The 25,835-nt window shown below is 40.8% G+C and overlaps 1 protein-coding gene across 6 annotated transcripts in view; it reads left to right on the top strand.

Annotated features, from left to right (window-relative positions):
• The window catches only part of PHKA2 (phosphorylase kinase regulatory subunit alpha 2), an 85,611-nt gene that overhangs the window by 11,134 nt on the left and 48,642 nt on the right, over window positions 1–25,835 (top strand). For all 6 annotated transcript variants that reach the window (XM_059911800.1, XM_059911797.1, XM_059911798.1 and 3 more), the window contains 2 exons: window positions 21,620–21,778; window positions 25,001–25,048. In XM_059911800.1, coding sequence (XP_059767783.1) covers window positions 21,620–21,778; window positions 25,001–25,048 — 207 coding nt within the window. The remainder of the gene's footprint in view (window positions 1–21,619; window positions 21,779–25,000; window positions 25,049–25,835) is intronic.

Raw genomic sequence — 25,835 nt, 5'->3', positions numbered from 1 at the left:
TGCTGCATGTTAGAGCTTAAATTTTCAACATTATTCTCTGAAAGCCTGAGGTTTACATATCAAATTATGCAAAACCTATCTTTTAAACTAATGGAAAAGGGGCTTCCCTGGTGGTGCAGTGGTTAAGAATCCGCCTGCCAATGCAGGGGACATGGGTTCGAGCCCTGGTCCGGGAAGATCCCACATGCCGCGGAGCAACTAAGCCCTTGCACCACAACTACTGAGCCTGCGCTCTAGAGCCCGCAAGCCACAACTACTGAAGCCCGTGCGCCACAGCTACTGAGCCTGCGCTCTAGAGCCTGCGATCCACAACTACTGAAGCCCGTGCGCCTAGAGCCCGTGCTCTGCAACAAGAGAAGCCACCGCAATGAGAAGCCCGTGCACCGCAACAAAGAGTAGCCCCCGCTCACCGCAACTAGAGAAAGCCCACATGCAGCAATGAAGACCCAACGCAGCTAAAAATAAATAAATAAAATAAATTTATTAAAAAGTAAATAATAAATAAATAATGGAAAAAAGAAAGGTTACTCACACAACCAGTAGTCTCAATTACAGATGCAGTCATTTTAAAACCAATGCTACTGTAATTCCCACTTTATTTATTTATTTTTCTCCGTTTTCTTTCTTTTATTGCCTCTCTGAATACAGTTGGCACTTGACAGGTTTTTTAAAAATTTTTTTTTGTTTTTGTTTTTTTAATTTTTTTTAATTTTATTTTTAACATCTTTATTGAAGTATAATTGCTTTACAATGGTGTGCTAGTTTCTGCTTTAAAACAAAGTGAATCAGCTATACATACACACATGTTCCCATATCTCTTCCCTCTTGCATCTCCCTCCCTCCCACCCTCCCTATCCCACCCCTCTAGATGGTCACAGAGCACCAAGCTGATCTCCCTGTGCTATGCGGCTGCTTCCCACTAGCTAGCTATTTTACATTTGGTAGTGTATATATGTCCATGACACTCTCTCACCCTGTCACATCTCACCCCTCCCCCTCCCCATATCCTCAAGTCCATTCTTTAGTAGGTCTGTGTCTTTATTCCCATCTTGCCACTAGGTTCTTCATGTCCTTTTTTTTTTTTCCTTAGATTCCATATATATGTGTTGACATACTGTATTTGTTTTTCTCTTTCTGACTTACTTCACTCTGTATGACAGACTCTAACTCCATCCACCTCATTACAAATACCTCCATTTCATTTCTTTTTATGGCCGAGTAATATTCCATTGTATATATGTGCCACATCTTCTTTATCCATTCATCCGATGATGGACACTTTGGTTGCTTCCATGTCCTGGCTATTGTAAATAGAGCTGCAATGAACATTTTGGTACATGACTCTTTTTGAATTATGGTTTTCTCAGGGTATATGCCCAGTAGTGGGATTGCTGGGTCATATGGTAGTTCTATTTTTAGTTTTTTAAGGAACCTCCATACTGTTCTCCATAGTGGCTGTATCAATTTACATTCCCACCAACAGTGCAAGAGGGTTCCCTTTTCTCCACACCCTCTCCAGCATTTATTGTTTCTAGATTTTTTGATGATGGCCATTCTGACCGGTGTGAGATGATACCTCATTGTAGTTTTGATTTGCATTTCTCTAATGAGTAAGGATGTTGAGCATTCTTTCATGTGTCTGTTGGCCATCTGTATATCTTCTTTGGAGAAATGTCTATTTAGGTCTTCTGCCCATTTTTGGATTGGGTTGTTTGTTTTTTTGTTATTGAGCTGCATGAGCTGCTTGTAAATCTTGGAGATTAATCCTTTGTCAGTTGTTTCATTTGCAAATATTTTCTCCCATTCTGAGGGTTGTCTTTTGGTCTTGTTTATTTAATTATTTATTTTTTTAATCAGTCATCAATTTTATACACATCAGTGTATACATGTCAATCCCAATCGCCCAATTCAGCACACCACCATCCCCACCCCACCGTGGTTTTTCCCCCCTTGGTGTCCATACGTTTGTTCTCTACATCTGTGTCTCAACTTCTGCCCTGCAAACCGGTTCATCTGTACCATTTTTCTAGGTTCCACGTACATGCGTTAATATACGATATTTGTTTTTCTCTTTCTGACTTACTTCACTCTGTATGACAGTCTCTAGATCCATCCGCGTCTCAACAAATGACTCAATTTCGTTTCTTTTTATGGCTGAGTAATATTCCATTGTATATATGTACCACATCTTCTTTATCCATTCGTCTGTCGATGGGCATTTAGGTTGCTTCCATGACCTGGCTATTGTAAATAGTGCTGCAATGAACATTGGGGTGCATGTGTCTTTTTGAATTATGGTTTTCTCAGGGTATATGCCCAGTAGTGGGAATGCTGGGTCATATGGTAATTCTATTTTTAGTTCTTTAAGGAACCTCCATACTGTTCTCCATAGTGGCCGTATCAATTTACATTCCCACCAACAGTGCAAGAGGGTTCCCTTTTCTCCACACCCTCTCCAGCATTTGTTGTTTGTAGGTTTCTGATGCTGCCCATTCTAACTGGTGTGAGGTGATACCTCATTGTAGTTTTGATTGGCATTTCTCTAATAATTAGTGATGTTGAGCAGCTTTTCATGTGCTTCTTGGCCATCTGTATGTCTTCTTTGGAGAAATGTCTATTTAGGTCTTCTGCCCATTTTTGGATTGGGTTGTTTGTTTCTTTAATTTTGAGCTGCATGAGCTGTTTATATATTTTGGAGATTAATCCTTTGTCCGATGATTCATTTGCAAATGTTTTCTCCCATTCTGAGGGTTGTCTTTTCGTCTTGTTTATGGTTTCCTTTGCTGTGCAAAAGCTTTGAAGTTTCATTAGGTCCCATTTCTTTATTTTTGTTTTTATTTCCATTACTGTAGGAGGTGGATCAAAAAAGATCTTGCTAAAAAAAAAAAAAATGATCTTGCTGTGGTTTATGTCAAAGAGTGTTCTTCCTATGTTTTCCTCTAAGAGTTTTATAGTGTCCGGTCTTACATTTAGGTCTCAAATCCATTTTGAGTTTATTTTTGTGTATGGTGTTAGGGAGTGTTCTAATTTCATTCTTTTACATGTAGCTGTCCAGTTTTCCGAGCACCACTTATTGAAGAGGCTGTCTTTTCTCCATTGTATATCCTTGCCTCCTTTGTCATAGATTAGTTGACCATAGGTGTGTGGGTTTACCTCTGGGCTTTCTATCCTGTTCCATTGATCTATATTTCTGTTTTTGTGCCAGTACCATATTGTCTTGATTACTGCAGCTGTAATTCCCACTTTAAAAAACCTCTCCCAAGTCCAAGGCATTGCCCTTCCCCATCTCCTTTAACATTTCAAACAGCAGTTGCTAGAACAAAATTCCCATACAACAAATGAATCTAACCAGTTTTCGGAGTTTTTGTAACAGAAATTCTCACATTCTATTTTTTGCTTTACCAGCCCGGGGGCAGTAGGGAACAGGGAGCTGGGGGAGTAATCATGTATTTTCAACATTTATCCTAGTTTCTTTTGGGCATTTCATTTGAATAATTGAACAGTAAATTCCTCCCTTGGAACTGAGCAAGGTGGTGGGATGCACTTAGCTATTCTTAATCCAAAGGAAAGAGGACCAAGGGTAGGAGTTAGCCGGAGACCTCTGACCTCTGTCCCTTGGAGCATAGGAAAGGGAGCTTCAGGAAGGCTTCATGGAGGAGGGAGCATGTGAAGGAGAGGCGTTTGCTGGAGGGCATTACAGGCGGGGAGAAGAGTGTGTGCACAGGCCCAGAAGTGCGAGAGCAGAGCATGTGCAGGAAATATTAATTTGGGTTTTCTAGGGGGCTAAGGAGGGAGCGATGGGTGATGAGGCTGGATGTGAGAGGAAGAGCCAGCACATGATGAGCCTTGTATGGCTACCCGAGGGACTTCAGTTCTATCTTGTAGGGTTGGAGAATTCTGAGCAGGGCAATGAAGTCTTGAGATTCTAGGTCTTTCGGTGGCCTCCCTTTGTGGAGGATGGATTGGAAGGGAACCAGTACTAGAGGCAGAGAGATCAGTAAGGAGCTATTCCGATTTCCTTTTGGGACGGAGGGAAGAGAAGAAGGAATCTATCCTCTCTGTGCCGTTTTTGGTGGGTAGATGACAGCATTCATCTGTGTGCCCTCCAGCTAGAAATTGAACTGCAAAATGTTAAATTAGTTTGGTGCTACCATCTAGCTTATGTATTTTGCCTTAATATTGCCTCAATCTCAGATTTCTTTAATAGCGTCAAATGTTTTTACGGTATCTAGTTCACCGTGACCAGTTAATAGGCATTTGTAGTTGTATCTGTCAGGATTCTTTCAGATGTAACTGACACAAACCCACCTCAAATGGCCTTTAAGCACAAAAGAGAATTTATTGCTCAAATAACTGAAAATCCCAAGGGATTGGGCTAGATTCAGGCATGGCTGGATTTAGGAGCTCAAATGATCAAGTATATCTCTTTGTATTACTTGGCCCTGTTTGACTCAGAGTGGGCTTTATTCTCTGGCAGGCTCATCTCAAGTGGTGGCAGAAGTGGTCCCTTGGCAGCTCCAGGTTATATTCTTTCAGATTGGTGCCCTCTGTAGATAGAAAGCTTTTCCTATAGTGCCCCCAGAGAAAGTCCTGACTGTGAATGGCTCTCAGTTGGTCCAGCTTGGGTCGTGTGCACATCCCTGAACTGTGCCTAGATTGGCCAGGCTGGGTCACATGTCCTTCCCTGCAGCTGTGGCTGTGGCCAGGGGGCAGGCAGTGATGGGGTCAACCCCGCCTCCCCTCCCCAGAACCACACTGAATCAGAGCAGGGGAAATTATAGGCCATTACCAGAAAAGGGGGGAACAGTTACTGGACAGGCAGAGGCAACAGTGGTTTCCATTAGAATGGGGATGAAGTAAAGTGCCCGAGGGGGCCCGACCCATGGTCTCCAGTCTGCTTCGAACCCTCCTTTTTATACAAAAGGAAACCAAGGGCCAGATAAGTTAAGTAATTTGCCCAAGATCGCATAGCTAATAAGTGGCAGAGCAGATTTGAACCCAGGTGTATCTTACACAGTGTAGGGTCTGTGGCCTTAAACACTGCATTATATACTATGCCTCCCTTTTGGAACGGCCTTCAGGGACCTTCTGCCTGAATAATACCAGAGACTGAGCTCACATTACCTACAACCCTGTCCATTCTATTTGGAAAATTCTAAATGTTAGGAAGCTCTTATGTTGAGTTGAAATCTGACTTGAGTAGCCAAAAAAATTGAATCCCTCTTTCAGAGGACAACCTTTCAGCAATTTGAAGATGCTAACTTGCTCTCCCTTAAACCTTCTCTAAACACCCTATTCTCCCTTCATGAGCTGTGGCTCTCAGCCTCTTCATAGCCCTGGTCAACCTGTGGGTATGTTCCAGGTAGGGAATATCCCTTTTCAAACGTGGTGCTCGGCAGTGACGGTATGCCAGGTGTGCTCTGCCAGGCTGGCAGTTCAGTGAGATGCTCATTTCCCTTGTTCTGAAAACTCCACTTCCATTAACATGGCCTTGATTTTTTGGTATCCACTCACATGCTGTTCGTAGGTCGTTGTTAAAACTTGCAGGCAGTGTTGTACAGTTGAAATTTCTTGTACCTAAATACTGGGGCAAGATGTGGCTGGGTCACAGGGTAGCTGCTGGGATGGGGGAGTTGCGGGGGGTGATTTGGAAAAAAGAGAAGAGGTTCTGTTTAAAGACTTGTTGGGGCCCTGGGAGTGGGAGTGTATGTGTAAAGGGAGCTGAGTCAACGCAAATGTGTGGGAGTGATTGCTACTAAAATTAGTTAAGCAGACATTTATCGAACACGTAAGCCCAATAAATAAATTCTTGTTGAATTCTATCTAGTTTTGTTTCAACCTGTTGTCTGAGTCCTTAAGTGTTCTGCTGTTCCGGGTCAGCATCCACTTTGCAGCCCTTACCTGCCCCTCCTCTCACATGCACACGCCCTCTCAGGAGCAGTGGATGCCACCTTTTCAACATCGCTGCTCTCTTCTGTTGTTAATCCTCCCCATCCCCTGATTGCTCTCAGTATCATCTTGGTATTGCCACCAACCAAGAAGATTGTATAAGTGTTGTTTCTTGAGCTTATATGACGAAGACTTGAGCTTTCATTATTTTTATTTTTCAGGTTGATAATTTTAACATTGAATATATGTTTTTAAACTACACACCCACCACCCTAGGGAGCCGTGTACACTGTCTTCTTCGGTCACCTTGTACCACTGTACCGTTACCCTCACTGAAATTCACTGCCCTAACTTCTGCCTCCTTAAGCTTCACCTCTGTCCTTTGAGTTTACTGTTCTCTGTTTCACCCATCTCATCTCTCAATCTAGGGATAAGCCATTTCCTATGCTTGAAGCAACTCCCCTGTTTTACCCACTTTTCTACTTATAAAGCAAAAATTAGGATTTACCACCTGTTTGAATCATTCCCAAGATTCATGCTTCTTCAGAGTTTCCTAAAGAAAGACTACAGTTCTATGAATTTTAAAACATGCGTAGAGTCACGTAACCACCACCATAATCAAAATACAAAGCAGTTCCTTCGATTAAAAAATCTCCCTCCTGCTACCTCTTTATAGTCACACATACCACCCAACCCTAATCTCTAGAAACCGCTGATTTGTTCTCTGTCACTATAGTTTTGTTTTTTCAAGATTGTCATGTAAGTGGAATCATATGGTATGTAACCTTTGAGAGTGGCTTCTTTCACTTAGTATAATGCCCCCGAGATTCACCCAAGTCGTCGTGTGTATCGGTAGTTTGTTCTTTTTCATTGCCGAGTAGTATTCTTTATATGGACATATCACAGTGTGTTTATCCATTCACCCGTTGAAGGAAATTTGAGTTATTTACAGTTTCTGGCAGTTATGGATCGAGCTGCTTTAAACATGCATGTAGAGGTTTGCATTTCTCCAGGGTAAATACCTAGGAGCAGGTTTCCTGGGTCATAGGGTAAATGTCTGTTCAACTTCATTGGAAGTCGCCAAACTCTTTTCTAGAATGGCAGCACTATTTTGCATTCCCACCAACAATGTATGAGGATTCAAGTGGCTCTATGCCCCTGTTAACACTTAGTATTGGCATTATTTTTTCTATACTTTATATTTTTATTTATTTATTTACTTATTTATTGAAGTATACTTGATTTACAGTGTTGTGTTTCTGGTGTACAGCAAAGTGATTCAGTTATATATATACATATTCTTTTTCATATTCTTTTCCATTATGGTTTATTACAGGATATTGAATATAGTTCCATGTGCTATACAATAGGACCTTGTTGTTTATCTATTATATATATAGTAGTTTGTATCTGCTAATTCCAAACTCCTAATTTATCCCTCCCCATCTCCTTTTCCCTCTGGTAACCATAAGTTTGTTTTCTATGTCTGTGAGTCTGTTTCTATTTTGTAAATAAGTTCATTTGTATCATATTTTAGATTACACATGTAAGTGATATATGGTATTTGTCTTTCTCTTCTGACTTACTTCACTTAGTATGATAATCTCTTAAGACCATCCATGTTGCTGCAAATGGCATTATTTCATTCTTTCTTATGGCAGAGTAGTATTCCATTGTCTGTGTATACACACACACACGCACCCACACATACATATATATCACCCATCTTCTTTATCCATTCATCTATTGATGGACATTTAGGTTGCTTCCATGTCTTGGCTATTGTAAGTAGTGCTGCTGTGAACATTGGGGTGCATGTATCTTTTCAAATTACAGTTTTCTCCAGATATATGCTCAGGAGTGGGATTGCTGGATCACATGGTAGCTCTCTTTCTAGTTTTTAAAGGAACCTCCATACTGTTTTCCATAGTGGCTGTACCAGTTTACATTCCCACCAACAGTGTAGGACGGTTCCCTTTTCTCCATACCCTCTCCGGCATTTGTTATGTGTAGACTTTGATGATGGCCATTCTGACTGGTATGAGGTGATACCTCATTGTAGTTTTTATTTATTTATTTTTTTAATTAATTTATTTTTGGCTGCGTTGGGTCTTCATTGCTGTGTTCAGGCGTTCTCTAGCTGCAGCGAGTAGGTGCTTCTCTTCGTGGTGGTGTGTGAGCTTGTTGCAGTGGCTTCTCTTGTTGCGAGCATGGACTCTAGGCGTGCAGGCTTCAGTAGTTGTGGCACGTGGGCTCAGTAGTTGTGGCTCACGGGCTCTAGGGCACAGGCTCAGTAGTTGTGGCACACGGGCTTAGTTGCTCTGCGGCATGTGGGATCTTCCCAGACCAGGGCTCAAACCTGTGTCCCCTGCATTGGCAGGCGGATTCTTAGCCACTGTGCCACCAGAGAAGTCCCTAGTTTTGATTTTAATAATTAGCAATGTTGAATATCTTTTTATGTGTCTATTGGCTATCTGTATGTCTTCTTTGGAGAAATGTCTATTTAGGTCTTCTGCCCATTTTTTGATTGGGTTGTTTGTTTTTTTGTTATTGAGTTGTATGAGCTGTTTGTATATTTTAGAAATTAAGCCCTTGTCAGTCGCATCATTTGCAAATATTTTCTCCCATTCCGTAGGTTGTCTTTTCGTTTTGTTTATGGTTTCCTTTGCTGTGAAAAACCTTGTAAGTTTGATTTGGTTCCATTTGTTATTTTTGCTTTTATTTCTGTTGTCTTGGGAGACTGATCTAAGAAAACATTGCTACATTTATGTCAGAGAATGTTTTGCCTATGTTCTCTTCTAGGATTTTTATGGTGTCATGTTTTATATTTAAGTCTTTAAGCCATTTTGAGTTTATTTTTGTGTATGGTGTGAGGGAGTGTTCTAACTTCATTGATTTACATGTGGCTGTCCAGCTTTCCCAGCACCACTCGCTGACGAGATTGTCTTTTCTCCATTGTATATTCTTGCCTCCTTTGCCAAAGATTAATTGATCATAGGTGTATGGATTTATTTCTGGGCTCTCTATTCTGTTTCATTGATCCATATGTCTGTTTTTGTGCCAGTACCATGCTTCTTTGATTACTGTAGCTTTGTAGTATAGTCTGAAATCAGGGAAGGTTATACCTCCAGCTTTGTTCTTTTTCCTCAGGCTTATTTTGGCAATTCTAGGTCTTTTATAGTTCCACATAAATTTTAAGATTATTTGTTCTACTTCTGTGAAAAAGGTCATGGGTAATTTGATAGGGATAGCATTTAATCTGTAGATTGCTTTGGGTAGTATGGCCATTTTAACAATATTAATTCTTCCAATCCAAGAGCATGGGATATCTTTCCATTTCTCTGAATCATCTATAATTTCCTTTATCAATGTTTTATAGTTCTCAGCATATAAGTCTTTCACCTCCTTGGTCAGGTTTATTCCTAGATATTTTTTTATGTGATTTTAAAAGGGATTGTTTTTTACTTTCCCTTTCTGATATTTCATTGTTTGTGTAAAGAAATGCAACAGATTTCTGTATGTTAATCTTGTATCCTGCTACCTTGCTGAATTCGTTTATTAGTTCTACTAGTTTTTGTGTGGAGTCTTAAGGGTTTTCTATATATAATATCATGTTATCTGCATATAATGACAGTTTTACCTCTTCCCTTCCAATTTGGATACCTTTTCTTTCTTTTTCTTGGCTGATTGCTATGGCTAGGACTTCCAATACTATGTTAAAGAGAAGTGGTGAGAGTGGGCATCCTTCTCTTGTTCCAGATTTTAGCGGGAAGGCTTTCAGCTTTTCACCATTGAATCTTATGTTGGCTGTGGCTTTGTTATAAATAGCTTTTATTATGTTGAGATATGTTCCCTCTATACCCACTTCGGTAAGAGTTTTTAACATGAATAGATGTTGAATTTTATCAAATGCTTTTTCTGCATCTGTTGAAATGATCATGTGGTTTGGCAGTATTTTTTTATTTTAGCCATTTCAATAGGTATGTAGTGCTATCTCACAGTGGTTTTAATTTGCATTTCCTTAATAGTTAATGATGTTGGCCTTCTTTTATTTTTTAATTTACTTTATCTATTTTTGGCTGTGTTGGGTCTTCATTGCTGCACGTGGGCTTTCTCTGGCTGCCGCGAGCGGGAGCTACTCTTTGTTGCAGTGTGCGTGCTTCTCATTACAGTGGCTTCTCTTGTTGCGGAGCATGGGCTCTAGGCATGCAGGCTTCAGTAGTTGTGGCTCACAGGCCCTAGAGTGCAGGCTCAGTAGTTGTGGCGCACTGGCTTAGTTGCTCCATGGCATGTGGGATCTTCCCAGACTAGGGCTCGAACCCATGTCCCCTGCATTGGCAGGCGGATTCTTAACCACTGTGCCAACAGGGAAGCCCTTTTCAAGTTTCTTTTCAACCAATTTTTAAATAAGTTGTTTTCTTACTGTTGAGTTTTGAGAGTTCTTTCCATATGCTGGATACAATTCCCTTGTTGAACATGTGACTTGCAAATAGTTTCTCCCAGTCTATAGCTTGTCTTTTTATCTCTTAAGTGTCTTTCACAGAGAAAAAGTTTTTAATTTGGATAAAGTCCAGTTTATCGATTTTTCTTCTATAGATGGTGCTTTTGGTGTCATGGCTAATTTTGCCTAATCTTAAGTCATGAAGATTTTTCTTCTATGTTTTCTTTCTTTTTAAAATTATTTTATTTATTTATTTTTGGCTGCATTGGGTCTTCGTTGCTGTGCGCGGGCTTTCTCTAGTTGTGGCCCGCGGGGGCTACTCGTTGTTGTGATGTGCGGGCTTCTCATTGCTGTGGCTTCTCTTTGTTGCGGAGCACAGGCTCTAGGCACATGGCCTGCAGTAGTTGTGGCACACGGGCTCCGTAGTTGTGGCTCGCGGACCCTAGAGCACAGGCTCAGTAGTTGTGGCACATGGGCTTAGTTGCTCCACGGCATGTGGTATCTTCTCGGACCAGGGCTCAAACCCGTGTCCCCTGCATTGGAAGGCGGATTTGTAACAACTGCACCACCAGGGAAGTCCCATCTTCTATGTTTTCTTACAGAAGTTTTATAGGTTTACATTTTACATTTAGATCTGTGATCCATTTTGAGTTAACTTTGTGTAAGGTGTGGGATTTAGATTCAGATTCATTTTCTTGCATATGGATGTTCATTTGTTCCAGTATCATTTATTAAAAAGGCTGTTCTTACTCCCTTTGTGTTTAGACCTTTGTCAAAGGTCAATTTGTCATATACGTGTGGATCTACTTCTGGTCTCTATTCTGTTCTAGGCCCTATGTGTGTATCCCTTTTCCTCTTGTTAGGTGCACACACATTTAGGATTATTATATCTTCATAGTGAACTGACCCTTTCATTATTATCTAACATCTCTCTGTATCCCTGGTCATTTTCTTTGCTGTGAAGTCTACTTTGTCTGATATTAATATCTCAATTCTTTTCCCCTCTTCTCCCTACCCTAAAGAGTAGGATTTCAGTTTATTACTTTAACAATTTTCTTATAAGCCCAAAAGCGAAAGGCCAGTAATTCATCACCATTTTAATCTCTGAGCACTTTAGATTCAGTAATGAGTGGGCTGTGGAGGCGGCAGGTGGGGGGGTTTCCCAGGCCATCACAGCTAGCAGGTGAGGTCACCATGGCAGCAGAGTTGTTCACAATTATTTATATAATAATTGTTCATATAGAGGGCAGACAGCAGAAGCAAGAAGAACTATAATTCTGGAGCCTGTGGAAGGAAAACCACATTCACAGAAAGATAGACAAAATGAAAAGGCAGAGGACTTTGTACCAGATGAGGGAACAAGATAAAACTCCAGAAAAACAACTAAATGAAGTGGTGATAGGCAACCTTCCAGAAAAAGAATTCAGAATAATGATAGTGAAGATGATCCAGGAACTTGGAAAAAGAAGGGAAGCAAAGATGGAGAAGATGCAAGAAATGTTTAACAGAGACCTAGAAGAATTAAAGAACAAACACCTAGAAGAATTAAAGAACAAACAAACAGAGATGAACAGTACAGTAACTGAAATGAAAAATACACTAGAAGGAATCAATACCAGAATAACTGAGGCAGAAGAACGGATAAGTGACCTGGAAGACAGAATGGTGGAATTCACTGCTGCAGAACAGAATAAAGAAAAAAGAATGAAAAGAAATGAAGACAGCCTACGAGACCTCTGAGACAACATAAAATGCAACAACATTTGCATTACAGGGGTCCCAGAAGGAGAAGAGACAGAGAGAAAGGACCTGAGAAAATATTTGAAGAGATTATAGTCAAAAACTTCCCAGGCAGGCTAAACCCAAGGGAAACACACCGAGACACATAGTAATCAAATTGACAAAAATTAAAGACAAAGAAAAATTATTGAAATCATAAGGGGAAAATGACAAATAATATACAAGGGAACTCCCATAAGGTTAACAGCTGATTTCTCAGAAGAAACTCTACAAGCCAGAAGGGAGTGGCACGATATATTTAAAGTGATGAAAGGGAAGAACCTACAACCAAGATTACTCTGCCCGGCAAGGACCTCATTCAGATTCGACAGAGAAATCAGAAGCTTTACAGACAAACAAAAGCTAAGAGAATTCAGCACCACCAAACCAGCTCTACAACAAATGCTAAAGGAACTTCTCTAAGCGGGAAACACAAGAGAAGAAAAGGACCTACAAAAACAAACCCAAAACAATTAAGAAAATGGTCATAGGAACATACATATCGATAGTTACCTTAAACATAAATGGGTTAAATGCTCCAACCAAAAGACACAGGCTCACTGAATGGATACAAAAACAAGACCCATATATATGTTGTCTACAAGAGACCCACTTCAGACCTAGGGACACATACAGACTGAAAGTGAGGGGATGGAAAAAGACATTCCATGCAAATGGAAATCAAAAGAAAGCTGGAGTAGCAATACTCATATCAGATAAAATAGACTTTAAAATAAAGAATGTTACAAGAGACAAGGAAGGACACTACATAATGATCCAGGGATCAATCCAAGAAGAAGATATAACAATTATAAATATATATGCACCCAACATAGGAGCACCTCAGTACATACGGCAACTGCTAACAGCTGTAAAAGAGGAAATCGACAGTAACACAATAATGGTGGGGGACTTTAATACCTCACTTACACCAATGGACATATCATCCAGACAAAGTTAATAAGGAAACACAAGCTTTAAATGACAAAATAGACCAGATAGATTTAATTGATATTTATAGGACATTCCATCCAAAAACAGCACATTACACTGTCTTCTCAAGTGTGCACGGAACATTCTCCAGGATAGGTCACACCTTGGGTCACAAATCAAGCCTCGGTAAATTTAAGAAAATTGAAATCTTATCAAACATCTTTTCTGACCACAATGCTATGAGATTAGTAATCAGTTACAGGGAAAAAAGCATAAAAACACAAACACATGGAGGCTAAACAATATGTTACTAAATAAGCGAGAGATCACTGAAGAAATCAGAGGAAATCAAAAAATACCTACAGACAAATGACAATGAAAACACAACGATCCAAAACCTATGGGATGCAGCAAAAGCAGTTCTAAGAGGGAAGTTTATAGCAATACCAGCCTACCTGAAGAAACAAGAAAAATCTCAAATAAACAATCTAACCTTACACCTAAAGGAACTAGAGAAAGAGGAACAAACAAAACCCAAAGTTAGCAGAAGAAAAGATATCATAAAGATCAGAGCAGAAATAAATGAAATAGAAACAAGGAAAACAAAAGCAAAGATCAATAAAACTAAAAGCTGGTTCTTTGAGAAGGTAAACAAAATTGATAAACCATTAGCCAGGCTCATCAAGAAAAAGAAGGAGAGGACTCAAATGAATAAAATTAGAAAAGAAAAAGGAGAAGTTACAGCAGACACCACAGAAACACAAAGCGTCCTAAGAGACTACTACAAGCAACACTATGCCAATAAAATGGACAACCTGGAAGAAATGGACAAAGTCTTAGAAAGGTATAACCTTCCAAGACTGAACCAGGAAGAAATAGAAAATATGAACAGACCAATCACAAGTAATGAAATTGAAACTGTGTTTAAAAATCTTCCAACAAACAAAAGTCCAGGACCAGATGGCTTCACAGGTGAATTCTGTCAAACATTTAGAGAAGAGCTAACACCCATCCTTCTCAAACTCTTCCAAAAAACTGCAGAGGAAGGAACACTCCCAAACTCATTCTATGAGGCCACCATCACCCTGATACCAAAACCAGACAAAGATACTACAAAAAAAGAAAATTACAGACCAATATCACTGATGAATATACATGCAAAAATCCTCAACAAAATACTAGCAAACAGAATCCAACAACACATTAAAAGGATCATACACCATGATCAAGTGGGATTTATCCCAGGGATGCAAGGATTCTTCAATATACGCAAATCAATGTGATACACCGTATTAACAAATTGAAGAATAAAAACCATATGATCAGCTCAATAGATGCAGAAAAAGCTTGTGACAAAATTCAACACCCATTTATGATAAATACTCTCCAGAAGGTGGGCAGAGAGGGAACTTACCTCAACATAATAAAGGCCATATACGACAAACCCACAGCAAACATCATTCTCAATGGTGAAAAACTGAAAGCATTTCCTCTAAAATCGGGAACAAGACAAGGATGTCCACTCTCACCACTATTATTCAACACAGTTTTGGAAGTCCTAGCCACGGCAATCAGAGAAGAAAAAGAAATAAAAGGAATACAAATTGGAAAAGAAGAAGTAAAACTGTCACTGTTTGCAGATGACATGACACTATGCATAGAGAATCCTAAAAATATCACCAGAAAACCACTAGAGCTAATCAATGAATTTGGTAAAGTTGCAGAATACAAATTTTATTTATTTATTTATTTATTTATTTATTTATTTATTTATTTATTTATTTATTATTTTTTAGAATTTATTTTTGGCCACATTGGGTCTTCATTGCTGCACATGGGCTTTTTCTAGCTGTGGCAAGAGGGGGGTACTCTTCATTGCGGTGTGTGGGCTTCTCATTATGGTGGCTTCTCTTGTTTTGGAGCACGGGCTCTAGGCGCGCGGGCTTCAGTATTTGTGGCTTGTGGGCTCTAGAGCGCAGACTCAGTAGTTGTAGTGCACGGGCTTAGCTGCTCCGTGGCATGTGGGATCTTCCCAGACCAGGGCTCGAACCTGTGTCGCCTGCATTGGCAGGCGGATTCTTAACCACTGCACCACCAGGGAAGCCCCACAGGATACAAAATTAATGCACAGAAATCTCTTGCATTCCTATATACTAACAACGAAAGATCAGAAAGAGAAATTAAGGAAACAGTCCCATTCACCATTGCAACAAAAAGAATAAAATACCTAGGAATAAACCTACCTAAGGAAGTAAAAGACCTGTACACAGAAAACTATAAGACACTGGTGAAAGAAATCAAAGGTGACACATACAGATGGAGAACTCTATACCATGTTCTTGGATTGGAAGAATCAATATTGTGAAAATGACTATACTACCCAAGGCAATCTACAGATTCAGTGCAATCCCTATCAGATTACCAGTGGCATTTTTTACAGAACTAGAACAAAAAAGTCTTAAAATTTGTATGGAGACACAAAAGATCCCGAATAGCCAAAGGAGTCTTCAGGGAAAAAAACGGAGCTGGAGGAATCAGACTCCCTGACTTCAGACTATACTACAAAGCTACAGTAATCAAGACAGTATGGTACTGGCACAAAAACAGAACTGTAGATCAGTGGAACAGGATAGAAAGCCCAGAGATAAACCCACACACCTATGATCAACTAATCTATGACAAAGGAGGCAAGGATACACAATGGAGAAAAGACAGTCTCTTCAACAAGTGGTGCTCGGAAAACTGGACAGCTACATGTAAAAGAATGAAATTAGAACACTCCCTAACACCATACACAAAAATAAACTCAAAATGGATTCGAGACCTAAATGTAAGACTGGACACTATAAAACTCTTAGAGGAAAACATAGGAAGAACACTCTTTGACATAAATCACAGCAAGATATTTTCTGATCCATCTCCTAGAGTAATGGAAATAAAAACAAAAATAAACAAATGGGACCTAATGAAACTTAAAAGCTTTTGAAAAGAAAACTACAAACAAGACAAAAAGACAACCCTCAGAATGGGAGAAAATATTTGCAAACAAGTCAACGGACAAAGGATTAATCTCCAAAATATATAAACAGCTCATGCAGCTCAGTATTAAAAAAATGAACAACCCAATCTAGAAATGGGCAGAAGGCCTAAATAGACATTTCTCCAAAGCAGACATACAGATGGCCAAGAAGCATGTGAAAAGCTGCTCAACATCACTAATTATTAGAGAAATGCCAATCAAAACTACAATGAGGTATCACCTCACACCAGTTAGAATGGGCATCATTAGAAAATCTGCAAACAACAAATGCTGGAGAGGGTGTGGAGAAAAGGGAACCCTCTTGCACTGTTGGTGGGAATGTAAATTGATACAGCCACTCTGGAGAACAGTATGGAGGTTCCTTAAAGAACTAAAAATAGAATTACCATATGACCCAGCAATCCCACTCCTGGGCATATACCCTGAGAAAACCATAATTCAAAAAGACACATGCACCCCAGTGTTCATTGTAGCACTGTTTACAGTAGCCAGGTCATGGAAGCAACCTAAGTGTCCATCTACAGACGAATGGATAAAGAAGATGTGGTACATATATACAATGGAATATTACTCAGCCATAAAAAGAAATGAAATTGAGTTATTTGTAGTGAGGTGGATGGACCTAGAGTCTGTCATACAGAGTGAAGTAAGTCAGAAATAGAAAAACAAATACCATATGCTAACACATATATATGGAATCTAAAAAAAAAAAAATGGTTATGAAGAACCTAGGGTCAGGACAGGAATAAAGATGCAGACGTAGAGAATGGACTTGAGGACACGGGGAGGGGGAAGGGTAAGCTGGGACGAAGTGAGAGAGTGGCATGGACATATATACACTACCAAATGTAAAATAGGTAGCTAGTGGGAAGCAGCCGTATAGCACAGGGAGATCAGCTTGGTGCTTGGTGACCACCTAGAGGGGTGGGATAGGGAGGGTCGGAGGGAGACGCAAGAGGGAGGAGATATGGGGATGTATGTATATGTATAGCTGATTCATTTTGTTATAAAGCAGAAACTAACACACCATTGTAAAGCAATTATACTCCAATAAAGATGTTAAAAAAATGTACATATATATATAATGGAATATTATTCAGCCATAAAAAGGAATGAAATTAGGTCATTTGTAGAGACGTGGATGGATCTAGAGACTGTCATACAGAGTGAAGTAAGTCAGAAAGAGAAAAACAAATATCGTTTATTAACGCATATATGTGGAACCTAGAAAAATGGTACAGATGAACTGGTTTGCAGGGCAGAAATAGAGACACAGATGTAGAGAACAAATGTATGGACGCCAAGGGGGGAAAGTGGCAGGGGTGGTGGTGGTGGTGGGATGAATTGGGAGATTGGGATTGACATGGATACACTAATATGTATAAAATAATTAAACTGTATTAAAAAGTAAATAAAATAAAATTCAGCAATTCAAAAATAAAAAGTATTACAGAAGTATCTAAGGCAGTTACAGATTTTGTGATGTTGGTCAGCTTTTAAAATTCATAACTTGTGATTTCTTTCCTTGGTTGAAATAAATATAATTTTTATACCTAAAAAATAATAATAATAATAATTATTCACATAATGGTTGTTCACAGTTATTTGCTTCTCATCCCTGGGAGAGGCTTCCACATCCTTACCCTGTGGAACTTAGGAATGGCCATGTGACTTGCTTTCATCAGTGAGATGAGAGAGGAGGTGATATGTGTCAGTTCTAACCAGCAGGTGTAAGAGGCAGCTCATGGTTCACTGTGTCTTTCTTCTCCTCTGCCGTGAGATGGGCAGTGTTGTGGGCATAAGGCTGTCCCAGTAGCCTGGTTCCTAGATGGAAGGTAACACAGAGCAGAACCACAGCTGAACAGGGACGGACACAAGACATGGGCAAGAAATATAAGCCACCAAGGTTTTAGTGTTGTTACCACAGTATAGGGGCCAAGCCCTGGGCCCAGTCCATTCCAAGCCTTAGGGTCCTACCCTTTTTTCCCATAAACAGGAGCCAGGAAAGGCACTTCCCCTAAATTAGAAATGAACAAATGTTGGAGAGGGGCCGACAAATGACTGGAGTTAAGAGAGAAACTGCCCAGCTGTTGGCCCCTTGCCGTTGATGAAGCACAGTTTATGTTAGGCTCATCTGTTTTGGACCTCTTCTTCTACAGTTTAAGGATGATGTCATTGTCAGTTCCCCTACAGCAGGAGTGCTGAGTCCCAGTGCAGGTCTGTGCTACCTCCTCTAATACTGCATTGGGACACTACCGTTGACTCTCTGTAGCTCTCCTCGTAGCTGCCCCCTCCTCTTCCTATAAGGGCGCTAATCCCATTCATGAGAGCTCTGCCCACATGACCTAATTATCTCCCAAAGGCCCCACTTCCAAATACTGTCACATTGGGAATTAGATTTCAACGTATGAATTTTGGGGAGACACAGGCTTTCAGTTCATAATAGTAAGTATTCCTTTTGCTGAGTGCAGCAGCACTCTAGTTTAACATGGCTTGTGTATGCAGTTTTGAATATGGGGATCCCCTGAAACACCCAGACTGCTTCTCTGTAGTGGAATGAGGCTGAGACAGTCTAGCTCTGGTTGGGGATGAACTAATCCACTTACAGTTAAACCCAAACTAAAGAACCAAAGAGGTGACTTTCAGTTAACAGGACAGTGACATTTCATAATCCAAACCACACTTGGCACTGTGTGTAAGCGGTCACTGCTGTGTCATTGGAAGGCTGTTTGTCTCAGTGGACTCACGGTTGATGGGTACGCCAGGAAGGGGCTGAGTTCTTTCTGTGCACCTCCTGATGGTTTCCTGCCCTGAGTTTATCCAACAGGACCCAGAATAGATAAAAATGCTTATGCTATACCTTGTTGGTGCATAGTGATTTTTTAAAAAAGAACTCCAATAGTCCACTATTGGAATGACTCATACCTTCCCTCAGCCATTCCTAGACTTCACTTCTGGTTGACTTTAATATCATTGATCTGTATTTGTTGGCTGTAGAACAGTGTCAATACACTGAATGTTGCTGCCCCTGAAGGCATATCAGTTGTGTTTTAGATGTTTTTGAAGAGGGCATAGATTAGTTAAAGGAGGAAGTCAAATATTTAATTCCTTAGGTGGGATCATCTGAAACTATGCCAATATTTTTTTTACCCAGTAACCTTGGCAGTATCACTTTGAAAGTAGCCAGCAGCGTTTTTTTTTTTTTAATTAATTATTTATTTATTTATTTATTTATTTATTTATTTATTTATTTATTTATGGCTGTGTTGGGTCTTCGTTTCTGTGCGAGGGCTTTCTCTAGTTATGGCAAGTGGGAGCCACTCTTCATTGCAGTGCGCGGGCCTCTCATTATCGTGGCCTCTCTTGTTGCGGAGCACGGGCTCCAGACGCGCCGGCTCAGTAATTGTGGCTCATGGGCCTAGTTGCTCCGCAGCATGTGGGATCTTCCCAGACCAGGGCTCGAATCCGTGTCCCCTGCATTGGCAGGCAGATTCTCAACCACTGCGCCACCAGGGAAGCCCCCCAGCAGAGTTTTTTTTTTTTTTTTTTTTTTTTTGGAGTATAATTGCTTTACAATGGTGTGTTAGTTTCTGCTTTATAACAAAGTGAATCAGCTATACATATACATATGTTCCCATATCTCTTCCCTCTTGCGTCTCCCTCCCTCCCACCCTCCCTATCCCACCCCTCTAGGTGGTCACAAAGCACAGAGCTGATCTCCCTGTGCTGTGCGGTTGCTTCCCATTAGCTATCTATTTTACGTTTGGTAGTGTATCTATGTCCATGCCACTCTCTCACTTTGTCACAGCTTACCCTTCCCCCTCCCCATATGCTCAAGTCCATTCTCTAGTAGGTCTGTGTCTTTATTCCCGTCTTCCAGCAGCGTTTTTTAATGAGCCCTCTTGTAAATAATTTGGTACCCTTTTGAATAATAATTTAAGCTGGCAAGGTTTGATTGCTATGATGTATTTTATTAGATACATATTTCTTTGCATAATTTCAGGAAAAGTCAACAGAGGCTTTAATTTTATGTGACTCTTTTCCTATCTTATCCATTTTATTTCTAGGCACAGAGTTTATTAAGACTAGATTCTTAACAAAGTAATAGCTTTATTGAGATATAATTTACTTACCATACAATTCATCTAGCATGTACAATTTAATGGTTTTTAGCATATTCACAGTGTTGTACCTCATAACCACAGTCAATTTTAGAACATTTTCATCATCCCCAGAAAGGAAAAAACCTGTTAGCAGTCACTCACTCACTCACTCCCCATTTCCTCCCATCCCACTCCTACCCATAGCCCTAGACAACTACTAATCTACTTTCTATCTCTATAGATTTCCTATTCTGGACATTCTGTACAATTGGAATCATACAGTATGTAGACTTTTGTGACTGGCTTCTTTTACTTAGTGTAATGTTTTCAAGGTTCATCCATGCTGTAGCATGTATTAGTACTTCATTCCTTTTTATTGCTGAATAATATTTCATTGTTCGTATGGATCACATTTTGTTTATCCATTTATCAGTTGATGGACACTTGGGTTGTTTCCTCTTTTGGGCTACTATGAATAATGCTGTGAAGAACATTTGTGTACACTTTTTTGTGAAGGTCTGGCTTTTTAGTGACTCAGCTGCCCTTTTAAATACTGGTGATACCATAGCTACATAGGAACCCCGATGGCCCCCCCTTTTTAAAAAAATTAATTAATTAATTTATTTTTGGCTGCGTTGGGTCTTTGTTGCTTTGCTCGGGCTTTTCTCTAGTTGCGGCATGTGGGGGCTACTCTTCATTGCGGTGCGCAGGCTTCTCATTGCAGTGGCTTCTCTTGTTGTGGAGCACGGGCTCTAGGCGCGTGGGCTCAGTAGTTGTGGCACGCGGGCTCTAGAGCGCAGGCTCAGTAGTTGTGGCACGCGGGCTTAGTTGCTCTGCAGCTCGTGGGATCCTCCTGGACCAGGGATCGAACCCATGTGCCCTGCACTGGCAGGCGGATTCCCAACCACTGCGCCACCAGAGAAGCCCCTGATGGCCCCTTGCTCAGCATCTCCTTTTTAAGGTAGGCAGCTTCCCCGGTCACACAGAGCTAGAGTGGTAGAGTGGGGCCTCTTGCTCCCATGTTCAATGCTTTACCAAATGGTGTGGAAACACAAAGGGAGAGGAAGATCTAATTCTATAATGCACAGATTTATAAAAGCCTTGAAGGCTTTTTCTGTTTGCTGTTTCTTCTATTTGTTACTTACAACAGTATGGTCTGGTCTGAAAGCAAAAGAACAAGTACTCACAAGTTAGAAGATCCCTCAGAGATTTTTTTAGTCTAATATCCTCATTATACAGATGAGAAAACCAAAGCCTAGAAAAAGTGATGTCACTTCTCACCGAAGATCACGCTGTTGGTGGCAGGGCAAGGACCGGAATGTTGGTCTCTTCACTTCTCGCCCCAGCCCTCGTGCCCCAATTAGGGTGAGCGTTCATTGCCCAGGAGCTAGGTGAAGGGCAGTGCTGAATCGTTTTATGTCTCTTCTCTGATAGAATCCCGTCACGGGGCTGCTGTCAGCCAGTCACGAGCAGAAGGACGCCTGGGTGCGGGATAACATCTACAGCATCCTGGCCGTGTGGGGCCTGGGCATGGCCTACCGCAAGAATGCTGACCGTGATGAGGACAAGGCCAAGGCCTACGAGTTGGAGCAGGTAAGGCTGACGGGCAGCCGTGGCTTGGCCGCTCAGCACCTTTTCCTTGAACTGAAAAGCCTACAAGGAGGTAGCTGTGGTATGCAAAACAGTCTGGTACAGGCTTCTCCTCCATTTCTGCTATAGTGTGTTTTGGGGAGGCACTTTGGTGGTCTCAACCTCTGATGTGTCTCTCCTTTTGAGATTTTTCCCTCCATAAAAAAACAACAAAAATCACACTGAATAGACATCCAAATTTCTAACTAGCTACATTTCTCTCACTCTTGCTCTATCAGTTTTATACATAGTTATATACAAGATGTCATTATAAACTAATATAATAGTTTTTAAAGAGTCAGCACACCAGAACTACACATTCCAAAGTGTATACTCTTTGGAGTAATCATGTTGAAAGGATATTTATCCAAACATTATTGCCACTGCTTAAAACATGTTTGGAATTTCCTTTAAAAATGCCTCTCAGTTTGAGTCATTCCAAAGCAGTCTTTTTAATTTATAGTCACCCTTTAATTTTGAACCACATTGGTGTTGTCCAGTTTTTGTGCCTGTGTTACCATACAGCACAATGAAGACCTTTTATTGTTTTCCAAAATCGGAAACCATCATACCCACCAAAGTGAAGACTTGCCATCACTAAGTATGTAAGAAAATAATCTGCGCCTGAGCACAGGAAGTATTTTCAGAGTGTTTTGAGTAATAGCATTGAAGTAAGGAGCATTGATGTATAAAAGTATAGATCTCTTGGCATGAGAGCCTTTGGGATTTGTCTTTGATTCATCATTTCTCATTGGCTGGCACAGCCAGTGGATTGTCAGGTCCAGAGAGAGTTCTTACGGCCCAATTGGTGATTGTTTATAGCAACCAAAGTGGGCATGAGTGGCGGGCAGCCTTGACAGCAGTAGGGAAGCTAAGAGAGGAAGCCTGTCTGTGCGAGCAAGGAAAGGACAGTTTGGATTTGACTAGACATGCTGAGTATGAGGTAATGAAATCACCCAGTCTTGGAGGTAAGGCAAGAATGGGTAGTATTTAAGATGCATATAGGGACTTCCCTGGTGGCGCAGTGGTTGAGAATCTGCCTGCCAATGCAGGGGACACAGATTCGAGCCCTGGTCTGGGAAGATCCCACATGCCGCAGAGCAACTAAGCCCGTGCGCCACAACTACTGAGCCTGTGCTCTAGGGCCCGCGAGCCACAACTACTGAGCCTGCGTGCCACAACTACTGCAGCCCACATGCCTAGAGCCTGTGCTCCGCAACAAGAGAAGCCACCGCGATGAGAAGCCCGCACATCATGACAATGAGTAGCCCCTGCTCGCCACAACTAGAGAAAGCCTGCGCGCAGCAACGAAGACCCAACACAGCCAATAAATAAATAAATAAGTAAATTAATTAATTAATTTTTAAAAAGAAGAAAATAAAATGCATACAGCAAGCACTGAATGCTCCTCTAAGAACTTGGGTGGCTATTACATAAGTGAATCATTCATTTAACAGTATAATAATTTCATATTCATGTCCTCCAAACTTTCTATCCTCCTCTGACACAAAATCCGAGTAAACCCATGCCTGTCTATTCACACTCACACGCATGTGTGCGCGCGCACACACACACACACACACACACACACCACTACCTCTCCTCTGTAAGCAATTTCTGATCTGGGTTAGAGTAGACTAGATTTGCCGATCTGTGACTGACGATAGAGAGGCACAAATAGGCCACGTTGTTTGATTTGTTGAGTGTGGTTAATAACTAAAGGAGACATCTCCCTTGATTATGGAAAATAGCATGGGATCTTCCAATTATCCTCAACAGGGACACTATTGCATTTGGGGCTTAGGCAGTACAGTTGTTATTGTGTGAGACTGTCCCATGAGTTGCAGGACATGTAGTGTCCTTAGTCCTTACTCATTAAATGGCTGTAGCTCCCACCCCCATCATGGTGACAATAAAAATGCCTCCACCCCACATTTCCAGATGCTCCCCCACCCCCAGGGATGGTAATGTCACCACCAGTTGGGAACCACTGTGCTTGTTCACAATGGAAAATAACTTTTCTTTATTTGAGGGGAAGTCGATTGGCAAATGTTTATGTTGCACACCATAGGAAGTGTTAATTATAACAGTGTTAATTATACCTTTTAATTATGAGGTAATATTTTCTGCATCAAAAGAGTTTGTGACATAAAGTGAGATTATACCCTAGACTCCTAGGATTTTAGAGATGGAAGAATCTGAAGGGTGATCCATTTCAGACTTTGGCAATTAACTTTCGTGGCCCTTCACTATGTCTTCCCCTGCAAACCATGTGCATTCTATAGGAGAGGAGACGCTGATGGCCCTGGGTGGGAACTTCTTTCAGCCAGGCTACTTTGACCTAAAAATATCCCATTCTCCAGCCACTTGTGAAGTAGTTATATAGAGTTTTTAATAGGACATATTAAGACCAGTCTTTCAGTGCGCCTGAATTGTGGAGGAAGTGGGAGGCAACACAGTGTATTGACTAGGAGCTCAGACTCTGGAGTCGGAGGGCCTGGGCTCTGTCCTTGCTGCACCTCCTGCCAGCTGAGAGGCTTTAGCAATGTTGCTTCATCAGCCTCAGGTTCCTCATCTATAAAGTGGGGAAATATTAACACCCACCTCATAAGGGTGTTGCAAGAATTAGTGGGAATCCTGGTAAAGTGTTTTGTACAATACCAGGACAGAACATCTGATTATCATAGTGATATTGATATTATTTATAATAATAATACATATTATTAAGAAACGTTGGCAGCTACTTGCATTTTGTAAGAACTTTACTCAGTAGTCCAGTAATGGTGTCACAAATGGCTATTTTGGCAAAGCATCATTATTTTGGGGCAGGCATGGTGGACTTATTTCATCCTTAGTATAACAAAAATAAATTACTAAGAATTGTGATATAAAGCTCCAGGGTACTAGGCTTATAAAAATTATCTTGCTAAAATAGCAGGAGTCACTGGATTTCAGTGCCAGGAGGTGCCATCTGGTCCAGCTCCTTTATTTGAGATAAGTCACTTCGTCAAGAATTTCTTTGTGATGGAGTGGAGAGGTAGAAATAATGTAAACAATCAGAATGCATGTATACGCCTTCTCGGGGAAGGCTCCAGGCAGCACTGGCTTACCAGCCACGTGGTGAGGAGGTTGTTTTCATGGAGCAGGGAAGCTGGCCTTATTACTTATTCCATTTTATGTCCATAGAACGTGGTGAAACTGATGCGGGGTCTTCTCCAGTGCATGATGAGACAGGTAGGCGGAAAACGACAGATGTATTTTTGGGTCATCTGAGTGGGCACTTCATATTCATGGTGACAACTAACACTCTTAAAGTGTTTTGAACTTTTCTTCTCAAGATGAAGAGAAATTGAAAATATTTTGCTTACTTTCTCCTTTTAAAATTATCTTCAGTAATTTTATTATGCTATTGAACCAGAGTCAAAGAATACTTTCTCAGAATCTCTTTTCAAGAGTTAACTTGTGTAAAAGGAGAACGTGCCCTTTTTTTTTTTTAAACAGGGAAGAAAACGTTGTTTTTAAAAGCCACTCCTAGAAAGCCATGTACTATTGTTTATTCTGTTGAGTTTATAAAAGGGTTTCTTTTGAGTTGAAATGCTTGAGTTTTTAAAACTTGACATTAATATTATTGGTATTTTCAGTGAGGGGTAAATAAAACAATTTGTTGAGCATGTACTGTATACAGAACATCATAGTAGGATCTACACAGATCCCAAGATAAATATGATACAGTCCCGACCCTTAATTGGCACGTGCCTCATTAGTCTTCAAAGACGACATTGCTCTTTCCCTTTCAACATAAGGAAACAAGATTGGAAATTTAAAGAGGAAGAGGAGGGTCCTCTCCCTCCCCTCTTCCCTCCCTCTCATTGAGTTCCTACTGTGTGTCACAGCTCATGCTGGAGATATCAGACAAGGAAACCCTGCGGCTTGACCCCTCAGCCCTGCAGAACTTGTTAAAATGGCACTGGGCTCAGACATTTCTGGTGGTGGGCAGGAAGAGTCCCCCGCACAGCCTCTC

Source organism: Balaenoptera ricei, chromosome X (genome assembly GCF_028023285.1).
Source record: "Balaenoptera ricei isolate mBalRic1 chromosome X, mBalRic1.hap2, whole genome shotgun sequence".
Lineage (NCBI taxonomy): Eukaryota > Metazoa > Chordata > Mammalia > Artiodactyla > Balaenopteridae > Balaenoptera > Balaenoptera ricei.
The sequence above is the reverse complement of the archived record's forward strand: the minus strand, read 5'-3'. Positions and strand labels throughout refer to the sequence as shown.